Source organism: Muscardinus avellanarius (genome assembly GCF_963383645.1).
Source record: "Muscardinus avellanarius genome assembly, chromosome: 10".
Classification (NCBI taxonomy): Eukaryota; Metazoa; Chordata; class Mammalia; order Rodentia; family Gliridae; genus Muscardinus; species Muscardinus avellanarius.
Window position 1 is genome coordinate 87,939,536 of NC_137796.1, and position 24,171 is coordinate 87,963,706.

The following is a 24,171-nucleotide window of genomic DNA, read 5'->3' on the forward strand; positions in this document are numbered from 1 at the left end:
AGCTACCTTCTTTCTCTGGAACCCATTTCTGACAGCCAAAAACCTCCTTGCAAACATTACTTTATAATATCTCACAGTCATCAATGCTGGCTATATTAGTATTTGAATTATTACCGGCAAGAAGAGCTTTGAAGGCACATAGAAATTGGTTTGAAATAGACCTAACTGGTAAGAAGGTCTATGTAACCCAAACTCAAAACACAAGAACATTAAGAGCATCATGTGTCTAAGAACATACACATTATCAGAAAGAGCTCAAAAATGCATTTATAGTTGACTTTATCCTTTTAATAAAACTTATGCATCATTTTAGACAGAGACAAAATTTTTTTTTATTTTTCCATCATGCATTTTGAAGCCTTTTCGAAAGCCACAGTGTGTATGAAACAAATTCTTTAGTCACATGGATCCAAACCAGAACATTCTTCCCAACCTACAATCCAAGAAAGCCAAGAATAATCTAGCCAAGCCAACTTGCATGTAAAGTCTACTGTTCTGGGAAACCTCAAAATATCATCTGTACATACATACTGGTTTATTAAAAAAAAAAACCCTTTCAGTATTGTACAAAGAGAACTATGAATTGCCAATTTAAAAGATATTATCAAGGACCATGAAAGCAGGATGATAGACTGACGTCTGGTATGTTTTAAGCAAACTGTAGTTCACAAAACTTTAAAACATAAACAACACTTTAGCAACATAAGAGGCAGCTGATAGAAAAAGATATACATATAGCCAATAACTGAAAAAATATGCAATTAAATTCGGCTGAGACAGGAGGACTCCAGATTCCAGGGCAGCCTCCCCAGCTTAGTGAGACGCTGTTTCGAAATAAAACATAAAATAGAGCTGGAGGCAGAGACTGAAGGTAGAATGCCCCTGGGTTCCTGCCCCAATACCACATACACACACACACATACACACACAAAAAAAAAAAAAAAAAAAAAAGGAAAGAAAGAAAAAAGAAAGAGATGGCATAAGATTGTGTGGAATAAAGGTCACTGACATAACCAAAAGAATACCAGAGAATCTAAGGTATTTTTAATCTTGAAATCAAATGGCCTATCAATGAATTTATGCTAATATGGTTATCTTATTTGAACTGTAGTTTCAAAAAAGAACACATATAGAAACAGAAAGAACTGTGGTTCCTAAGGGCTGGGGGAAAGGGAAATAGTTGATAGTGTAGTGGGTATGGAGTTTTAAGTTTGGGAACATGAAAAACATTCCTGTGATAGACAGGAACACAGCACAGGTACACAGCACTGTGAATGCACTATTGCCCCTGGATGGGATGCTGAAAAATTATTTAAATGATCATGTTTTTTGGTACCAGGAACTAAACCCAGGGATAGTCTACTTCCAAGCTACATGCCTAGCCCTAGTTTATATTTTATTTTAAAACAGGGTCTCATTTGCTGAGGCTGGCCTCTAACCTGCAATATTCCTGTCTCAGCCTCCCAAGTATTGGGATTATAGGTGTGTGCCACCATGTTCAGCTAAAATGATAAATTTATGTCATATATATGAATAGATATCCCACCACATATTTTATATTTTATTTTGTTTTATTTTATTTTTGTGGGGGGGGGTCTGGGGATGGAACCCAGGGGCTTTCGACCTCTGAGCTACAGCCCCTGCCCTATTTTTTATTCTTTATTTTGAAACCAGGTCTCACTGAGTTGCAGAGTACCTCACTAAGTAGTTGAGGCTGTCCGCGAACCGCGATCCTCCGGTCTCAGCCTCCCAAATGCTGGGATTACAGCGTGCGGCACCATGCCCGGCTCTTTATATTTTATAATATATAATATTAAAGACTCATATTTTATATTTATATATATCCTACCACATAATATTTTTTGTGGTAGTGGGAATTGAACTCGGGGGCATTCTATCTCTGAGCTACACCCCCACTGCTATTTTATTTTTTATTTTGAAACAGGATCTCACTAGTTGCAAAGGGCCTCCCTAAATTGCTGAGGCTAGCCTCAAACCTCCTGTCATCCTCTTGCCTCAGCCTCTCAAGTACTGGGATTACAGAGTGTGCCACCATGCCCAGCTTAAAAATTTTCTAAGAATGTGCATGGTCTGATTTGAAATAGATCTAACTGGTAAATTATTTATTTATTTCTTCTTCTCCTTCTCCTTCTTCTTTTTTGCAGAACTGTGGACTGAACCCCCAGGGGCATTCTACCTCCAAGATACACATCCCAGCCATAATTTTTATTCTTTATTTTGAAACAGGGTATCTCTAAGTTTCGGGAGGCTTCACTAAGTAGCTGAGGCTGGCCAAAAACCTACAATCCTCCTGTCTCAGCCTCCTAAGTACTGTACTGGGATTATAAGCATGTGCTCTTTTTTTCCCCAACACTTTCTGAAGCCATATTTTGCAAGGATGTGAGCTTAGTTTATTAAAAGGAAAACTGCAATTTCACTTTTTTTTTTTTTTGGTGGTACTGGGGTTCCTGGAAGCCCTTCTACCTCTGGGCTACACTCCCAGACCTACTTTTACATTTTTGTTTGGAAACAGGGTCTCCTAAGCCAGCGCGCGTGGCTGGCTTCGAACCTGCGCCATCCTCCTGTCTCTGCCTCCCAAGCGCGGGGATTACAAGCGTGCGCCACCACGCCCGGCCAATTTCACTTTAATAGCAACTTTCAATCAGAAGGCAAGTATATTGTGTCTGTTTAATAATTTTTCTCATATAGCTAATGTTTATCCTCCAAGGTATCAAGAAATTAGGCCTCATCTACACAAAGTTTTAGGAGTAAAACAGCCTTTAGAGTTAAAGAAAAAAGAAACTCAATGTAAGGTCACTAATGTTGGTGTTTATTCAGATTTGTGGTAATCAGCTGTGGGAATAAATTTTCCCCATAGTGAGAACCAGTCCTGGAAGCTGGGCAAAATACAATAAAGAATTGTCACCATGGTTCTCTGGAACAGCCCAAATCATCCTTAAAATACAGACTTCTGGTAATAAAGCACTCTACAAATAGAATTATTTGAATTAAACAGAAAAAATAATTTAAATATAATTTGAAATAATAATTAGAATTTAAGGCAATTTTCTGATCATAAGAAGCAAGATCACAAAATAAGACAAAACCATTCAGGACCCAAATGCCATGTCCAGTGTTCCTTTCACTCACCCTTCTGGTGTTCTCAAGGATTTTGGGATCAGGCTTCCCATAGTTAGGGGGGTTGGCATAGGGGTCATATCCAAGTTTGGCAAGCATGGGTGCGATTACCGCCATGTCTTGTAAGACGTCGGGAGGGATCTTCCCCACCCATTTCGACAGGGCTCCCACATTGACCGGCTTGATGACTTGGTCTGTAGATCGCTCCACTCTGGAAATGTATAATGTGAAAAAATGTTTACTTACAACTTTTTAAAATAGTATTAAAACTGCTGTAAATTATTTTTGATAATGTTTAAACTTATAATTGTCTGGATTACAAAAGAGAGCACTAATCAAGTTTAACACTATTTACCAGACTTTCAAAACATAATTTAAGTTTGGTAGTAATTATTGGCCACCTTAGATTTCTAGAAGCGGGAAACATCTATACACAATATGTTGACAATATTCATGGGGGCACAAAGATAAGACTTCTTAGAAAAACTACCAGTTAACTTACTTGAAAAGCATTTGTTTGTTTGTTTTGTTTTTGCGGGTCTGGGGATGGAACCCAGAGGCATCTGACCTCCGAGCTACAACCCCTGCCCAATTTTTTATTCTTTATTTTGAAACACAGTCTCACTGAGTTGCGGAGGGCCTTACTAAGTAGCTGAGGCTGTCCATGAACCGCGATCCTCTGGTCTCAGCCTTCTGAATGCTGGGATTACAAGCGTATATCACCATGCCTGGCTCGCATTTTTTAAAAGAGGGATTAGCTGGGTGTGGCCACACATGACTGTAATCCCAGTACTTGGAAGGCTGAGACAGGAGGATGGCAGGTTTGAGGACAGCCTCAGCAACTTATCAAGGCCTTCAGCAATTTGGTAAGACTCTGTTTCAAAATAAAAAAAAATTAACAGCGTTGGGAGTGTAGCTCAGAGGTAGAGTGCCCATGCCCCTAAGTTCAATCCTCAGTATAGTAAAATAAAATAAAACAAAAAATAGAACAATATTGCATAAGTCATGAAAAACAAATGAAATTCAATGATAATACCCGTACAGTTTTATTCGAACACAGTTACATTCACCATTTACATATCACTATAGCTGCTTTTCTGCTACAGTGGCAGAGGGGGTAGTTGAGGCCCTGTGGCTTGCAAAACCTGAAATATTTATTATCTCGCTATTACAGAAACGGTTTGTCAACCTTAATCTAAGATTACATCCTCAGGAAATGCAGAGCGCCTGTGCATGTGGGGATGCCTTCCTCACACAAGGAGCTCATCAGCTTTCTCATGCAGGGGAGAGCCTGGCAAGTCTAGAGGACGGCAAGTGAGAAGAGCTAATACTGAAGCTGCTAGGGTAGGGAGGGGAGGCGGGAGAAAATAAATAAACAACAGTATTTACTTAGTATTGCTCTAAGAAAGACATTTGTTGAGTTACAAGGCTAAACGATTAAAATAGAAAATGAGAACAAGACAGGATGTGGTCCCAATCCTCAAGGAGGCCCCAGTCTGGTTGGTGAGCCATACACATTGTCCACACTCAACTCTTAAGAGTTGCTTCTTGGTTCCAAGTCAGAGCTCTGGGCTCATCCTTCTCATCTTCCCATGGGTTCTAGTTATTTAGTTTACCCTTTGCAAAGAGGCAGCAAAGTATAGTGGGGAGAATGTAGACCTAGAAGTTGGGCCTGTGTGATGCAGCTTTTTGTAACCTAAGCAAAACTGACATTCAGAGGTTGGAGGTCTTGACCACTAACAGGGAGAGACCCAGTTTGTTTTCTTTTTTTTCTCTTTGTGGTACTGGGGATGGAACCCAGGGGCCTTGTACCTCTGGGTGACACTCCCAGATCTTTTTTTTTTTTTTTTTAAATTTGGAAACAGGGTCTAAGTTGTTCAGAGTGTCCCTAAATTACCAGGGCTGGCTTCAAACCTGCAATCCTCCTGTCTCAGCCTTCCAAGTACTGGGATTATAAGTATGTGCCACCATGCCCAGCACAAGATCCAATTTCAAAAACATTTCCGAAAGCAGCTGACAAACTATGCCAAAAATCTGGCCTGCTCTCAATGTTTCAAAAATAAAGTCTTTTACTAGAACACAGCCATCCCTGTTTGTTTCTGTGCTATCTATGGATGCTTCTGCCCTACAACACACTTGCCACAGAAATCATATGGCCTGCCAAGCCAGAAATACCTGGCCCTTTGAAGAACTAGTTTGCCATTTCTGTTCAAAAGGATGCAGTTATCAAAGGAAAATGGGTATGATCCAGAAAGCATGAAATTTCTTTTCTAGACAATGTTCTGCAAATAAAGCTCATCAAATGCCTCCCCTCTTCAGTCCTCCCAGAAATTAACCAACATGTAGACCTAATGTGTACTAAAGTATGAGCTAGTTACCATTCCTGTGCCCTCTACTCCCTGGAACCTCAAAACATAGTGCCTGACAGGCTGGTGTACTTCAAAACCCACAGCCCAGACACAGTAAGGCAAGATATCTGTGAGTCAGCAGCTTCTCCTGGGCCTCTCCCTCCGCACCGTTCATACTGGCAGCCACTCTACCTCAGGGAATGGGGTCAGTGCCAAAGTCCTGAGTGATCGCGGTGAAGATAATCCTCCATGACACTCATTTTAAGCATGGGTCTCAAGCGTCTCGGTTAAACACGACAGCCAGGTTGTTTGCCAAACCACAGGTCTAAATTATGTACACAGAAACTACTACAGGAAACCAGACCCTCTGGATTAAAGCACCAGGGCTGCTATGGACATGCAAGAGGAATGAGTGAAAAAGAGCATAATCCGCAGGGCCAGACCCGTCACGGCAAAGCATATGGTGAGATCGCATTAAAATCAGGTTCTATCTCAACACTACAGAATGTTCCAGTTTTGTCTGTGAGAGTGGATTTCAAAATGTATACACAACAGAAATTCAGTTTTATAAAAATGTGTCATAGATGTGTATGTCTGTATCTACACAGAATTGTGACAGAATGATTGTTCTTACCTAGCGGTTCTGTATTTTCTAATTTTCTATGATAAACAATGCCTCTTTTAGCCCTTGCAATAGTGGAACTTGGACTGACAAGATCATAAAGGAATTCTGCACTCAGAAGTCTAACTACCTCAAGATAACACAGTCTAAACCAAACCCTTCATCGTACCCTCCCAATCTACTCTGCCTTCAACCTAATCTCAGTTGAAAGTGACTCCATTTTCCTGGATGCCTAGGGTAAAACTAGGGTCATTTTTGACAATCCCTTTTACTCAAACTCCATAAACAATCCATCAGAAAATCTTAACAACCATACCTCAAAATATATCCAAATCTGATCACTTCTCATTAACTCCACTGCCCTGGTCCAGGCCAGCATCACATCTCTTGCCAAGATTTCTACAATATTCTTCTAAAAGGTTCCCTTCTTTCTGTGGGTTATTTTTAGTGTATTAGCCAGTCTTGAAAAACACTAATCAGATCATGTCACACCTCTGCTCAAAATCCTGCAGTGACTTCCAAGTCATTCAGAGTTCAAATACTGAAAGTGAGAGGCAATCTGAGAAATGGCAGAATGGTTTTAAATCTCTTCTTAAGGCAGACAAGATAATCATATAAGAGAACTGGAAAAAAAAACCATGAAAAATATTTACAAGAAAACTAGGTGGCAAAGTAGCCCACAAGCCCCAAAAGATAAGTGCTGGAAGTAACTGACAACAGCCCAATACCTACGCAGAATGAAAGTATATGCGGAAAGCTGGGCATGGTGTGCACACCTGGGCTCCCAGTACTTGGCAGGCTGAGACAGGAGAATTGTGGGGTTGAAGTCAGCAACTAAACAAGACCCTGTTTTCAAATAAAAAATGAAATAGAGTTGTGGTGTGGCTCAGAGGTAGACTGCCTCTGCCTCTGGGTTTAATCCCCCAGCACCACACCCAGAACTGAAAAATATCAAAACAGACAGAATCCTAGGAGACCCATCTGAGAAGACAAGTTGAAACTGGGAATTTTCACCCAAACCAAAATTCAAATGCAAAGGGTCCTTGATAAATTCTGAAAGGGACCAGAGGGGGGAAAACTAAGTTTTCTTTCTTTTTTTTTTTTTTTTTTTTTTTGCAGTGCTGGAGATTAAACCCAGTGCCACAGGTACTAGTACGTGTTCCATCCTAGCTCCTAGCTCTACTCTACTCTCGACTTACAGTTTGGCTTTTTTTAGATTCCACAGACACATGAGATCATGTACGACTCAGCCTTCTGTGTCTGGCTTACTGCATTTAACATGTCCTCCAGATTTACCCACAGTATTACAAATAACATGATTTCTGTCTTTTCTAAGGCTGAATAGTATCCCATTGTGTGTATATTGCCGCCTCTTCCTTATCCACTCATCTCTGATGAACACCACTTGAGTTAATTCCATTAGTGGGTTATTGTGAACCCTGCAATGAAGATGGGAATGCACATGTGTCTTCAATGTACTGACTTTGTTTCCTTTGGGTACATATGTGGGAGTGGGATTGCACAATCATATGATGGCTCCATTTTTAACCCTTTGAGGAGTATCAATGCTGTTTTCCTTCATGGCTGTACTAATTTACATTACTACCGATAGTATACAAGGGTTCCTTTCTATCCACATTCTTGCCAACACTTATCTTTTTTTTTTTTTTTTTTTTTTTTTGTAGTACTGAAGATGAAACCCAGGTGCATTCTACCTTCTACTGAGAGTAGAAAGTGGTTACCAGGGTCAGGAAAGGGGAAAGAAATTGGAAGATAAAGGTCAAGGGCTACAGACTTACACTTATATAGGATGGATAAGTCATCTTGAGATAGGAGGACTATAATTAATAATATTGGCCGGGCCTGATGGCGCACACTCGTAATCCCAGCATTTGGGAGGCTGAGACAGGAGGATCGTGGTTCATGAACAGCCTCAGCTACCTAGCAAGGCCCTTTGCAACTCAGTAAGTCCCTGTTTCAAAATTTAAAAAAAGAATAAAAAATAGGGCTGGGGGTGTAGCTCAGAGATAGAATGTCTCTGGGTTCCATCCCCAGTACCACAAAAAAAAAAAAAATCATAATATTGTAACATACTGAAAATGAGTATATTTTAGAAGCTCTTACCACAAAATAAGAGATAGCTCTGTAAGGTGATGGATATGTCAATTTACTCACTTAATTATGCTTACATATAGCAAAACACCACATTCTATACTATCTGTCTCTCTCTATATATATTGGTGGTACTGGGGTTCCTGGAAGCCCTTCTACCTCCGGGCTACACTCCCAGACCTATTTTTACATTTTTATTTGGAAATGGTCTCCTAAGCCAGCACGCGTGGCTGGCTTCGAACCTGCGCTATCCTCCTGTCTCTGCCTCCCAAGCGCGGGGATTACAAGCGTGAGCCACCACGCCTGGCTTGTCTCTGTATTTCAACATGGAAAACAATACCTGCTCAGCCGGGCGTGGTGGAGCATTCTTGTAATCCCAGTGCTTGGAAGGCTGAGACAGGAGGATCACGCTGGTTCGGAGCCAGCCTTGCTGGCTTAAGAGACCCTGTTTCCAAATAAAAATAAAAATAAAAATAGGTCTGGGAGTGTAGCCCAGAGGTAGAAGGGCTTCCAGGAACCCCAGTACCACCAAAAAAAAAAAAAAAAAAAAAGAAAACAATACCTGCTCAAAAAAAATGCCGAGTGGACAAGTAATCTTTACCAGATCTAAGTTTTTTCCTATTCCTCTGAAGTGTTTTAAGTATGAATGACATAACTGAGTTTTAACCAAGTCTTCTTGGCACTGAATGATGTAATCATGTGCCTGGCCTGTGACTGCCTGTCTAGGCGGGATCTTGCTATGTTGTCTAGGGTGGCCTCAGACCCACAATCCTCTTGGCTCAGCCTTCCAAGTCGCTATCATTATAGGCTTGAGCCACCACACCCAGAATGATCATGTGGTTTTCTCATTTAATTTGCCAATGTAGCAAATTAAATTGATAGATTTTTCTAAGAGTAAACCATTCTTACATTGCTGAAATAAAATTTATTGGTCATAAGAGCATATCAATCTTTGAGTGCTGAATTCTGCTTATGCATATTTGTGATCTTAGGCTAGCAGAACAAATAAAAATGGCCAACAAATACATGAGAAAATGTTCAACATTCTCAGAAATAAAGGAACTGCAAATCAAAACTACATTGAGATTTCATCTCGCCCCAGTTAAAATAGCAATCATCATGAATACAAATATCAAAAAAGCTGACAAGGATGTGTGTGTGGGAAACACTTATACACTGTTGATGGACTGTAAATCAGTACGACCACTATGATGATCAGTGTGGAAGTTCCTAAAAAAAAAAAAAAAAACTAGGAATGAAACCACCATATGACCCAGCTATACCACTCCTTGGTATCTTTCCTGAAGAATTTAAGCCAGAAACCTATCTAGCTATCAACAGGTGAATGAATAAAGAAAATGTGGTGTATATACACAATGAAGCTTTACCCAACCATAAAGAAAAATGGAGTTATGTCATTTTCAGGAAAATGGATGGAACTGGAGAACATCGTGCTAAGTGAGATCTGCCAGACAGAAAATCAAGGGCCACGTGTTCTTTCTCACCTGTGGATACAGAAGAAAGAAAAGGGATTTCTGATCCCTGGAAACAGACCAGTAGATAGTGGAAAGGGATGCAGGCAGGAGGAAGGGAAACAGGTATGAAGAATCAGGAAACAGACCAAGTAATGTCATGTGCCTACATGAATGTATCACTGTGAATCCAGTTACAATGTACAGTTACAATGCACCAATAAAATATTAAATACATAAATAGCAGCCAGGCTGATGGTGCATGCTTATAATCCCAGTATTTGGGAGGCTGAGACAGGAGGATTGAAGTTTCTCAGCCAGCTGCAGTAATTAAGTGAGACCTTGATTTAAAATAAAAAATAAAATAGGGCTGAGGGTGTTGCTCAGAGGTAGAATGCCCCTGGGTTCAATCCCCAGCACCACTAAATAAATAAATAAATATCTACTGAATAAATGAAAACACTGGAGAAATCTGCTTCCAATTCTTCAGATAAAATCAGCAAACACAAATATTTGTGTTTGTTAGATTACAAATACAGTCATAAAAAATCTTTTTCCTTGTTTACCCTTTTTCTTCTCAATGTCTTGGTCATGTTTCAGACTTTATTATTCAGTTTGGGGATAAAAGCGGTTCTGGTATGGTTTTTGTCTCTTGTTTTATTTTCTCTATGTAGCAATATCTTGGTGTGGGGCCAGCCTTATATTCTTTACAAAGAACAAATCTGATTTCTTTCCTTTTTTTTTTTTTATGGCCTACAAGTGGTTGTAAAAGACATTAGCATTTCATTTCTCAAAAGTTCCCTCACTAACACCATCTGCTTTGGTCCTCCCACATGAAATAAGAGATTCAATTTTGTTAAATGTTGCTAATAACTGCCCTAAGCCAATTCTGGATGTCAAGAGTAAGATATATGACTAAATATTTAAATGTTGGCTAAAATCCAATAGGGTAAGCAACAGGCTCATCCTTAGACTTAGCTTTAGGTTTTAATCTGAATAGTGATTTAATGTGTTTATATCTCAAGGCTTTTAGCAACTACAAATAAAGAAAATGTAGAAAAATTTCCTTCTACAATAAATTAATTTAAAATTATATATTGCTGATTTAAACAACACTGGCAAATTTATTTATTTTATTATTATTTTTTGTGGTACTGGGGATGAAACCCAGGGGCAGCCTACCTTCGAGCTACAACCCCAGCCCTGTTTTTTCTTTCTTCCCTTTCTTTCTTTCTTTCTTTCTTTCTTTCTTTCTTTCTTTCTTTCTTTTTCTTTCTTTCTTTCTTCCTTTCTTTCTTTCTTTCTTTCTTTCTTTCTTGGTGGTACTGGAGGTGGAACCCAGAGACTTTCTACCTCCGGGCTATACTCCCAGACCTATTTTATATTTTATTTGGAAAAAGGGTCTCACTTAAGTTGCTGAAAGCCTCACTAAGTAGCTGAGGCTGGCTTCGAACCGGCGCGATCCTCCTGTCTCAGCCTCCCAAGCACGGGGATTACAAGCGTGCGCCACCATGCCCGGCTTATTCTTTATTTTGAAACAGGGTTTCATTGAGTTGCAAAGAGCCTCACTAAGTAGCAGCTGGGGCTGTCCTCGAACTGTGATCCTCCTGTCTCAGCCTCCCAAATGGTGGGATTACAAGCATGTGCTACCATGCCTGGCTCATTCATTCATTCATTCATTCATTCATTGGTATTAGGGATTGAACTCAGGGAGCATTCTACCTTCATACTACATCCCCAACACTAATTTTTTTTTTTTTTTTTTTTTTTTTTTTTTGCAGTACTGGAGATTGAACCCAGGGACATTTTACCTTCATGCTACATCCCCAGCTCTATTTTTTATTCTTTCTTTTGAAAGAGGGTCTCACTAAGTTGCAGAAGGCCTAAGTAGTTGAGGCTGTCAGCAAACCTGTGATCCTCCTATCTCAACCTCAAACTCCTAAGTACTGGGATTACAAGTATGCATCACCATGCCTGACTTACTTTATTATTTTGAAACAGGGTCTTGGTAAGTTTCTGAGAGCCTCGTTAGGTCGCTGAGGATGCCATAAACCTGCAACACTCCTATTTCAGCCTCCCAAGTACCAATTACAGTGTGGACTTCTGCATCTGGCTTCAAGATTTTTAAAAAGATCTTAAATTATCTTTCATAATATGTAGTATGCCAAGACATCCTGCTGCCTCGGCATCTATGTGTTGAGACCCCACTCCACATAGTTAATCGGCAACAAGCCCCGAGAAGGAGGTGTCGTCTCTGGCCAAAGTACCCCCCACTTTTAGATACCCTTCACTATTATTCCTTTTAACTTTCTACACGAATTGCTCCAGTGATGTGAAATCAGGACTATAAAAAGAAACTGAGTCCGTGGAAATAAACTCTCTAATAATTTGTCTAAACGTCCTTGGCTCTGCTCAACAATAATAAAAACTGGCCAGAACTCAGATGCTGTGATAAGTACTCCAGCTGCGGCAATCACAAATGGCCTCCGACCCTCATTCCAATCACTAACTTAGGTTAAGCCATTAACTCCGGTAAGGTAGCTCAGTTTAAGGTAACTTTGTTTACCCTTGAGATCCTGCCTAGAGACAGAGAAGATAAAAACCTTGTGTGTGACGTAAAGCAATTTAGTTGATAAACAACTTAGTTGCCCAAATACAATAGACTCAAGGAGAAAGATTGTTGACTTTTACCTCAGTATGAGCATTCCTGGAGACAGAGAGACTGACCGCATGGTTAGAAATGAATATGACAAAATAAAGGACAGACGTTCTAAATATATATGTATGAAGGAAAGGAAATACCGTGTAAGAGTAAGAAAAGCATTTTTGCATGAAGAAGAGCTTATCATAAGAAAGTCCCAACTGGGAAAGAAAGGAATTAGAAAGTTAGAAGCAGGTTGCAGAGGGTTTGTGACAGAGAAATAGATTATTAAAGATGAGTAGGCTTTTAATAGGCTTGTTGTCTAAAGAAGAGTGTTCAGCAGTTAAGGAAATACATCTGACAATTAAAACCAAGAACTTTGTGGTGTTGTTTGTGGTATTTTGTCTGCCAAACTGTGTTGTGAGTTTGCTTAAGCTTTCAGATTTAGAAGATAAGATGCCAACACCTGAAGAAACTCTATCGCATCCATCTGAATCACCACATCTCCCCACACTTGCTATATGAACTGAGCCCAAAAGATGGAAAGTTCCAAGAAAGTTAAAGAAGATCCCCCGAGAAGCCCCCAAGCCTTGGGCATGCCTGTTTTTCCTGGGAGATCGGCCCCTGGAACTGCTTATCTGCAAAGACCTTGGAGAGGATCAGGAGTTAATCTTTCGAAGGCCAACAGCCAGCTGAAGGACTAGTTTTATTACCTTTGTTTACATGTCATTCATTATTATTTCACAGTGATTACACCCACCCCCTTTTTCTCTTATTATTAACTTTACTGGTGAAGGGTATAAATTTCTGGTTTTGTAATAAAGTGTCATTGGCTCAAGAAGCCTTTGTCCATGTCAGATTCTTTCTAGGGAGTGCCGTCATTTAGGGACCTAAAGAAATTTAGTCCCTAAAGGGAAAGAATCACTGCAGATAAGAGGCTGCAGCACTTCACTCTAACCCTTCCCCACCTTTACTGAGGTTCTCGATTGCGAGTGGACTCGCCCCCCACAGGACGGAGCCGGTTTGCGGCAGTAGTACACATATGATCAAGAACAGTCATAGTTTTAAAAACTGTATGATTCAAATCTTAATATTTATTTATTTATTTATTTATTTATTTATTTATTTTTTGGTGCTGGGGATTGAACCCAGGAACATTCTACCTCTGAGCCACACCCTCAGCATTATTTTTATTTTCAAAGCAGGGTTTTGCTAAGTTGCTGAAAATGGCCTATGATCTCAAACCTATGATCTTCCCATCTCAGTACCTCAAATACTGGGACTACAGGCATGTACCACCACACTTGGCTTTATATTTTTATATGTACAGCCATGTAACCACCACTCAGATATAGAGAACATTCCCATCCTCCCAACAGTCTTCTTTGTATAACCTCCTAGATAGTACCCCTGAGCTAACCACTATTTTTCCATTAAAAATGTTTTATCTGCTTTTGAACTTCATAGACATAGAAACCTACCGATCTACTCATTTGCATCTAGCTTCTTATGCTCAGCATAGTATTTGTGAGATTCAACCACATGGCATACATTAGTAATTTGTTCCTTTTTTTGCTCAGTAATATCTCACTGCATGAATTGTACCACATTTATACATTCCCCAGGTGATAGGCACTTAGAACCATTTCCTGATTTTGGCTATTACATGAACAGTGCTGACAGAAATAAATATACCTGGACAAATCTTTAGGTGTATAATGGTTTGGATTTAGAATGTCCCCCTACCCCCCCACAAAAACAAGGCAGCAATGTTGGAAACAGGGCATGGTTGCTAAGGAGGGGTCCGTGGGGGAGTGGCCTTGGGGATTATATGAGGTCCTCCCTCCCTGTAAGGAATAAAGTAAACATTTTCTATCAAAGCAGCAAAACTACAGAGCCGTGGACAAGTATCCATTTTGTAACTACAGCTTAAGCATTGTTCTGTAACTGTGCTTAGACATCTATTTTATAACTTTTGTCCGTGTGTGTGTGTGTGTGTGTGTGTGTGTGTGTGCGCGCGCGCGCGCTCCCCTGCCTGTGATGCCAGCCACTTTAGCTCATATAACCTTTGGCTGACCAGGCTCTTTCAGAGCCTTAAACCTTGTTTTAAAACTCCTACCTGTCCTAGGAATGAGCCAACCACTAGAGAGTTATACTTTATTTTTATTTTTATTTTTTTTGCCAAACTTTGTTTCAGAATATTTGTCCATCTTAGAAAACAGCCAATCTCCCAGAGTTGTGAACCCAAACCCTCACCAATCAGGGTAAGGGGCAGGATCACGTTAGGGATAAAAACCAGGCGGGGCAGATTTTTCGTTTGTTGCACGTTATTTTGCAGGAGTAAATTGCCTTGCCAAGTTTCTTTCAATTTCATGAGTGTTTATTTGTGGCTTCCCTAGAATTTGTTTCTAACACTCTCTCTTGCTTCCAGCCTCCATGATGTGACAGCAAAGACTTTTTCTCTCCATCTCTCTGCCTCCCACTGCCATGCCCTTAAGTCAGCAGGCCCAGCCTGACATGGACTGAACCTATGAAATCTCCAAAAACTGTGAGCAAATAAATCTTACTCCATCAAAGTTGTGTGGTCCATTTGTTTTGAATTACAGGCAGTGAGAATGCTGTCTGAAACATGGTATAATTTTTTAAAATTGTATAACTCCTTATGTAGGGAAGATATATATGAGTGAATTTGCTATGTCATAAGGTAGGCATGTTTTGCTAAATAACTATAAGATGTAATTTCCCCAAATGGTTATATTAGTTTATATTCCCAACAACATTAAGCATTCCAGTTGTTTAATATCCTCACCAACACTGTAGTTTCCATTCACTCAATATTAACCATTTTGGTGGATATTTAGGTATATCATCTCATTGTGGATTTAATATATCTTTTTTTTTTTTTTTTGGTGCTACTGGAGTTCCTGGAAGCCTTTCTACCTCCAGACTACACTCCCAGACCTATTTTTTATTTTTGGAAACAGGGTCTCCTAAGCCAGCGCGGCTGGCTGGCTTTGAACCTGCACGATCCTCCTGTCTCTACCTCCCAAGTGCGGGGATTACAAGCATGAGCCACCACGCCCGGGTTAAATCTACTTTTAAAAATATTTTACTGGTATACCATATACATATATCTTAATGGTGTGTAAGATGATAGAGGGATATGTGTATGCATCACTCTTTTTTTTTTTTTTTGGTGCTGGGGATGGAAGCCAGAGGCTTTCTACCTTTGGGCTATACTCTCAGACCAAATAAAATTTTCTATTTTATTTGGAAACCACATCTCACTAAGTTGCTGAGGGCCTCACTAAGTAGATGAGGCTGGCTTTGAACCTAAACAATCCTCCTGTCTCAGCCTCCCAAGTACTGGATTACAAGCGTACGCCTCCACGCCCAGCTCATGCATCACTCATTTAAACCTAATTTTTTAATAATAGAATTATGATGGCAAAAATCTCTTACCTCACTAATTTATTCAAAATTTATGTACTGAATGAGCAAAGGGATTCCTGAAATGCAGAGAGCAGAGTATGGCTTTACCCTTCCTGTTCTTTGCCAGGTGGTTACTGAATGGCCACCTTTTCTGAGGACCAGCTTAGAAAGTCCTAATTCAACCTATGTGGTCAACTTTACCTGTGTTTTTTTTTTTATGTGGATTTTTAACACTTTTTATTGGTGCATTGTAGTCATACATTTTAATGGAATACGCGATGGTGGAGACATACATGTACACATCACCCAATGAGTTAGCATCTAGTATAATTTTGTTACAGCCAAAAGACTACCTTTACCATCTGTTATAGGCAGGTCTCACAAGTTCTCACAACTTTTGTTTATGGGGAAAACTTCACTCATTTCCCTTCATTTCTTTCTTTCTTTTTTTCTTTTTTAGCATTGGGGATTAAACTCTGGGGCATTCTACTCCTGAGCTACACCCTCAACTCTATTTTGTATTCTTTAATTTGAAACAGGGTCTCACTAAGTTGCAGAGGGCCTCACTAAGTAGCTGAGGCTGGCTGGGAACCTGCAATCCTCTTGTCTTAGCCTCCCAAGTAGTGGGATTACAAGCCTGCGCCACCACATCCAGCTTCCTCTTCATTTCTGAAAGAGAGTTTTGCCAGACATGAAGTTTTCATTGAGTATTCCCTTTCAGTAATGTATGCACATCATCCACTGTCTTCTGGACTCCATGGTTTCTGGTAAGAAGTCAGCTGTTAATTTTTCTGAGGATCCTTTATAGGCAGGATCCTTTTCTTTTCTTTTTTAAATGGTACTGGGGATTGAACCCAGGGGCATTCTCCCTCCAAGCTAAACCACCAGCTCCCATTTCCCATGTTTTTTAAGCAGGGTTTTACAAGATTGCTGAGTCTTACTACTGCTGAGGTTGGTCTCAAGCCTGCAATCCTGTCTCAGCCTCCCGAGTACCACGGCTATAGGTGTGTACACCACACCTAGCTCTTTTTATACTGTTATTGATGCATTATGCTTGTATATCATGGGATGCAGAGTGACAGAAGCATACATGCACATGGCACTTGGTGCGCTTCCATCCCGGTTCTGTTCCACTGCCTCCCCTCCCCATGCATATTATCAGGATTATAATGAATAATATCATATAGGTACACAGCATTATTTGAACTGTTTCCTTCATCAAGTATCTCGTGTTCCTTCCTCACCTCCCTTCCCTAAACCCCTTCCCCTATTCTACTAAAGGATGTGGGGAAATAAGAATGCTTATACTCCGTTGTAGGATTACAAATTAGTGCTGTCACTCTGGAAATCAGTGTGGAGGTTGCACAGAAGACTGGGAATGGCCATAAGACCCTTGATTCTTCTCCGCATCTTTCCAATGGATCTGAAGCCAGAATATTATAGTGATGCATGCATATCTAGGTTTATAGTCGCGCAATTCACAATAGCCAAATTACAAAACCAGCCTGGATGTCCATTAACAGATGAATGGGTTACAAAATTGTGGTATATGTGCACTAGGAAATTTTACTGAACCGTAAAGAACAAATTATGTTGTTTGCAGAAAAATAAATAGAACCAGAGAATATTATGCTAAGTGAGATCAGCCAGTCTCAGAAAATAAGGGATCATATGTTTTCCCTCATAAGTAGAAGCTCTTTTTTCTTTCTGCTTTGAAGATCCTTTGTCTTTCAACCGTTTTATTATGACGTGTCCAGATGTGGATCTCTTTGGTTTTTATCTTACTTGGAGTTTATTGAGCTTTTAGGATGTGTAGATAGATGTTTAATCAAATATGGGGTTTTATGTGGCCCCACAGGTCTCTTAGGCTCTATACATCTCTCTCTCTCTCTCTTTTTTTTTTTTTTTTTGGTGGCACTGGGGTTCCTGGAAACCCTTCTACCTCTGGGCTACACTCCCAGACCTATTTTATACTTTTTATTTGGAAACAGGGTCTCTTAAGCCAGCGCGGCTGGCTTTGAACCTGCGCGATCCTCCTGTCTCCGCCTCCCAAGCGCGGGGATTACAAGCGTGCGCCACCACGCCCGGCTCTCTCTCCTTTCTTGTTCTCTTTCTCTTTTTCCCTCTCTTCCTCTCCTCCTCCTCCTCCTTCTTTCTCTCTCCTTCTTTCTTATTGGGTCTCTATTCCATATACTTAAATGCCAAGTAAGTGCCCTCACACTTTTTTTGTTCTGTGCATATAGGGGATTGAACTCAGGGGCATTCTACCTCCAAGCTATACCCTCAGCCCTATTTTTCAGTCTTTATTTTGAACAGGGCCTCACTAAGTTTCTGAGGCTGGCCATGAACTTACAATCCTCCTGTCTCAGACTCCCAAATACTGTGATTACAAGCATGTATCAGCATACCTGCCTCCCCATATACTTTAAAATCATCTCTAAATTACTTATAATACCGAATACAATGTAAATGCTATATAAATGTTACACTGCATTGTTTAGGGAATAATAGCAAAGAACAAGGGTTGTACATATTCAATACAATTTTTTCAAAATATTTTTGATCCACAGTTGGTTGAGTCCATGGGTGCAGAACCACAGAACATGAGAGGTCAACTGTACTTACCTAGAAATACGAGTGATTAAAAATCAGTTATGAAGAACAATAAATTGTTATAATAAGCCGGGCATGGTGGCGCAGGCTTGTAATCCCAGCATTTGGGAGGTGGGACCAGAGGATCACAGTTCATGGACAGCCTCAGCTACTTAGTGAGGCCCTCTGCAACTCAGTGAGACCCTGTTTCAAGATAAATAATGCAAAATAGGGCAGGGGGTGTAGCTCCGAGGTCGAATGCCCCTGGGTTCCACCCCCAGACCCACAAAAAAAATTTTTATGATAGTAATCAGGGCTATAATTTTTTTTGAGTCAATACAATACAAGTAATTGTCTTTTGAGTCAATACAAATAACCCAGTGGGCATAAACTGGTAATTTATAAATGATCAATAGCTAAAAGACAGGTTTTAGTCAGGCAGCTGTTCCTTTGAGATTACCTATATGAGAAGTCAATATTTACTAGACAAGCTAGAGACATTGAAAAGAAATCAAGAAGACATTCCTTGATAGGAGTAAGCAGGGCTCAAGAGGCAGTAGAGTGCCTTTTCTTTTTTTTCAGGGGGTAAATACTTCTTTGATAAGTGAAAAAAGACAGCCAGGCATGGTGGCGCACGCTTGTAATCCCAGCATTTGGGAGGCTGAGACAGGAGGATGCAGTTCGTGGCCAGCCTCAGCTACTTAGTGAGGACCCTTTGCAACTCAGTGAGACCCTGTTTCAAAATATAGAATAAAAAATAGGGCTGGGGTGTCACTCAGAGGTAGAATGCCTCTGGGTTCCATCCCCAGTACACCTACACACACACACACACACACACACACACACACACAAAAGAAAAAGGAAAAATTTAACTATAACTAATTTTTCTTCATAAGGAGGTAGTATATAATTTTATTCTAATAATTATGGTATTTTAACAGTAATTTACTCTAGTAATTTCATTAATAGTAATGATACTTTTAGAACATAAGAACTATTTTGACCTCATTATTCCAGGGATAAAAGTCATCAAATCAGGTTTATCAAATCAAGTGAGGGCACTCTAGTCATTAGTTCCTGTGGAAGGAAGCCAAATTCTAAGATTTACTGAAATCTAAAACTATTTGGAAGTGTTTAACTCCAATGAACTTTGTGTGGATTAGACTTGCACGTTTTGGAGACTGTCAAGCCTTCTGTAAAAAGCAAGAGCAGGGCTCGCTCAGCATGCTAGTGCACACCTGCAATCCCAGTACTTGGGAGGCTGAGACAGGTGGATCACAGGTTCAAAGACACGCTCAGCAATGCAGTGAGGCCTTTAGCAACCTAGCAAGACTTTGTTTCAAACAAAAAACAAAAAAGGTTGGGATGTGGCTCAAAGGTAGAGTGTCACTGGATTCAATCCCCAGTACCATGCCGGGCATGGTGGCGCACACCTGTAATCCCAGTACTTGGGAGTCTAAGACAGAGGATCACAGGTTCATGGTCAACATTAGCAACTTAGTGAGACCCTGTTTACAAAAAAAAAAAAAAAAAAGACAAATACTAGAGGTGTAGCTCAGTGGTAGAAGGCTCCCGGGTTCCATCCCCAGTACCATCCATCATATGACCAACGTAGCACTGCAGATAGTAAAAGACCACGGAGAAAGCACCAGCCATCTCTCTGAGCTGAAGGCAAGGATTCTAATTCTGGCCTTGGCACCTAAATTTGAGCAAATCACTTCAGTCTTTCTGTGACTAGTCTTTTTATTTGTGAAAGAAAATGATGCCTTTATTATCTCTATAGCTAAAACTTGCTAAATACTTGGAATTTACTAATTACTCACCAACATGGTAGCTGCATGTCCTGGTATTAGCTTTAATCCATGACAAAGTTAATTATTATTGGTTTTTTTTGTTTGTTTGTTTTGTTCTGTTTTTTTGCAGTGCTGGAAATGGAACCCAGAGGCATTCTTCCTCTGAGCTATACCCCCAGCCCTATTTATTATTATTATTATTTTGGTGGTACTGAAGGTGGAACCCAGAGGCTTTCTACCTTCAGGCTATACTCCCAGACTATTTTTTAAAATATATTTTATTTGGAAACAGGATCACACTAAGTTACTGAAAGCCTCACTAAGTAGCTGAGGCTGGCTTCGAACCCGTGTGATCCTCCTGTCTCAGCCTCCCAAGCATGCACGGGGATTACAAGGTGCCACTGGTGTAGTGGTATCATGCAAGATGCCTTATTTTATATTCTTTATTTTGAAACAGTATCTCACTGAGTTGCAGAGGGCCTCACTAAGTAGCTGAGGCTGTCTGCAAACTGCGATCCTCCTGTTTCAGTCTCCCAAATGCTGAGATTACAAGCCTGCGCCACCACACCTGGCACCAATTATTCTTATTAACAAAAATATATAGAAATCAGAAGTCACATGCCACTAAATGGGGGATTTGAAACCCAGGTCAGTGGAAAAGGCCTTTCTTTACCTATAAATTGGGTTTGCACACATCAAACAAAGGATCACAGTATATAAATGAACAAATAAATTACATAAGTAGAAGAGTATATAATAACCTGGTAAAGAATTAGCACAAAAAGAAAAAAAATGTAAGAAAAGAAAACCCCCCAAAACCCAAATATCACCATAAAAATGAAACTGTATCTGTTCCAGAAAAGGTCAAGAGTTTATGTATATAAAAATTATATACAAAGCCGGGCATGGCAATGCACATGTATAATCTCAGTGCTTAGGAAGGTCACAGATTCGAGGACAGCCTCAGCAAGTAGTGAGACTCTCAGCAATCTAGCAAGGCCCTTGTTTCAAAAAATAAAAAGGGCTGGAGGTGTAGTTCAGAGTTAGAATGCCCCTGGATTCAATCCCCAGTACTACACGCACGCCAAATTATATACACATTCACAAATATGCAGATATACATATGCACACATATACACATACAAACACACACAGGCTATTAGATGAACACAGGGTAAAATTTTTAAAAATAACTTCTACTCACTTTGACAGAGAAACTCCCCCAGCTTTCCCAATCATCTCCTCATGGTGCAATACCGAGTGGTTCCAGGGAATATGGAGGAATTTTAAAAGTGTTCTCATCCACCGTTCAGGATGTAGGACAAGCTGTTCATAGTGAACCAACATGCATTTTTTATAACCAACCTCCATACATTGGTTATACATCGTCTCTATGGCACGATTCCACTTGGTCAAACAGTCCCTGTAGCTGTTCAGGTCAAATCCGGCTATGGTAACTTTCCGAGAAATCATTGAATGTACTGATGCCCGGCCATCTCGGACCATCAAGAGAAATTTGGCATTGGGGAATAACCTAGCAAGGTAAGTTAAGGATTTCAGGGCGAAAGGATCTTTATTACATAAATAAGGGGCTGGCTCCCCGTGCTTAACGATGATTTCTAGTAAGAAGGCTTGCATGGCGGAATCCAGCACTTCATCAGTGACACCAGCCTCGTCCAAGCGGATCTTCTCTTTACTGGACCGTGACCACATCTGCTTCAGAGCCAGGATTCGAGGGATGACTCTGGTTTCCTCTCCACAGCGAATGTCAGGGTGTGCATCTAGCATGGCCCTCATGAGTGTGGTTCCACTCCGAGGCACACCACCAATAAATATTAAAGGCATATCTTTGTGATAGGCAAAGGTCTTGTTGGCTGTGATGTCCACGCTGGCTCGCACGGGAGTCTTTGTGCCCTCCAATTTGACTGGCTGGCTACGCTCCTCTATTCGGTGATGGCACTCCATGGCATGCTGGCCCAGGTAGAACACTGTCACAGAACTGATCACCAGACACGCCAATAGTAGGTTCTGCTTCAACTTTCCAACCATCTTGATGTGGGATCTTGTTATTAAACAGATATTTTGCTCAGAATGATTTTCAAAAAATGTTCAGGCCATGAAGAGTCTACTTCAGAGAAATGATGGACATCTAGTAGGAAAAGGAAAAAAGCTATCTTATCACTTTGTGATTGTTTGCAAGTTAATCACCAGTTACCAACCATTACAATTTAGGCAGAAAGACCTGAGATGGTCTTGGTTGCTTTGCTATGCTTAGAACACAGGTGTACACAGAAGCTAGCAAAGATAAATCACTGCTGGGCTGGGGATACAGCTCGGGGGTAGAGCACCTGACTAGCATGCTTGAGGCCCTGTTTGATCCTCAGCATGACAAAATAAATAAATAGAAAGAAAGGAATGTTTATAATAGGAAACAGCTTTCTTAATAGATATGAAGCTACATACCTGCATAGGATGGAAAAGTAAGTAAAACCCTTTCTATCAGTGAGTCCAGCAGATATTTAGTGTACCCAGGTGCACTTGAAGTCCAACCTGAGGCTGATCACTTGTACGCAGATTTACTATACCTGCAAATAGTCACTAGATCCATATTCTAATATAAGGAGAAACTTCAAGAGAAATATAAAATACAATTTCCAAACCTTTAACAGAGATTTAGTGTATTCCTCCCATAATCTATTTAGGTACTACAGACCAGACACTTAGGCTTGACTGAGGACAAACTTGGAAAAGAATGAAGTACAGTGACCTCTGATCTTAAAATATAAGGTCTTCTAGAAAACAGGTGCAGACAATGAAACTCAAATGTGACCTGTGCCTCAAAAGAAATACGCTAAGGGACAATAGGAGCACAAAGAAAAGACCTTCAGGAGGTTGGCCTGAAGAAGCTGTGGAAGAGAACTGGAAACTTATTGCAAAGCACAATGGCAGCCAGACATGGTGGCGCGCGCTTGTAATCCCAGCGTTTGGGAGGCTGAGACAGGAGGATCGCACAGGTTCGAAGCCAGCCTCAGCCACTTAGTGAGGCTCTCAGCAACTCAGTGAGACCCTGTTTCCAAATAAAGTATAAAATAGGCCTGGGCGTATAGCCCGGAGGTAGAAAGCCCCTGAGTTTCACCCCTGGGGGGGAGCACAATGCAAGGCAGAACACAGCACAGGCACAGGCAGGTGACGGAAAGGACGCAGCTCCGGAGGGCTGGTACACAGGCCACTTGTGTATCTGGATCTGAGACCTAGCCCTTGGTAAGAAAGAGGGAAGTGGACATCCACGGCACTCCGAACACAGATACACTGTGATCGAAGGTGTGGATGTCTAGAAGCAGGGGCACGTATGCGTGGCAGCCTGGAGTGCTAGATTAGCTGGAGCAAGGGCTCACAATGGGAAGCAGACAGCACCAGACTGCACACACCAAACATATCTATCTGAATCTTCAGAAGACAAGCGTGATGGTTGATCTGTGTCAGCCTGGCTAGGTAGGGTGGCTAGTTGCTCAATCAAACGCCAATCTAAATATTGCTGTGAAAGAATTTTTGGATGTGATTAATACTTAAATTAACAGATGTGTGTGTGTGTGTGTGTGTGTGTGTGTGTGTGTGTGTGTGTGTTACTGGGGATTGAACCCAGGGGCATTCTACCTCCAAGCTATACTCCCAGCCCTATTTTGAAACATGGTCTCACTAAGTTGCCAAGAGCCTCGCTAAGTTGCCGAGGCTACCTTTGAACCTGTGATCCTCCTGTCTCAGCATCCCAGGTACTGGGATTACAAGTGTGTGCCACCACACCTGGCTAAATTAACAGATTCTGAGGAAAGCAAATCACTCTCCATAATACAGAAGGGCCTCAACCAACAGTTAAAGATTTTAAGAAACCAAGACTAAACTTTCCTAAGAAAAAACTTTCAAGACAACACAGGAACCCTGCCTGAGTTTCCAGTCTGCTGACCTGTAAAATCTGCAGTCAAGACTGACACAGCAATTCACATCTGCCTGACTGCCTTGAGGA

The 24,171-nt window shown here is 40.7% G+C and overlaps 1 protein-coding gene across 1 annotated transcript in view; it reads right to left on the reverse strand.

The window, feature by feature from the left end:
• The window catches only part of TPST1 (tyrosylprotein sulfotransferase 1), a gene marked incomplete at both ends in the record, with an annotated part of 32,127 nt that extends 9,928 nt beyond the window's left edge, over nucleotides 1-22,199 (reverse strand). Inside the window, 2 exons of the mRNA XM_080702258.1 lie at nucleotides 3,151-3,349; nucleotides 21,355-22,199. Of these exons, the coding sequence (XP_080558384.1) occupies nucleotides 3,151-3,349; nucleotides 21,355-22,199 (1,044 nt within the window). The remainder of the gene's footprint in view (nucleotides 1-3,150; nucleotides 3,350-21,354) is intronic.
• Nucleotides 22,200-24,171: the final 1,972 nt, after the last annotated feature.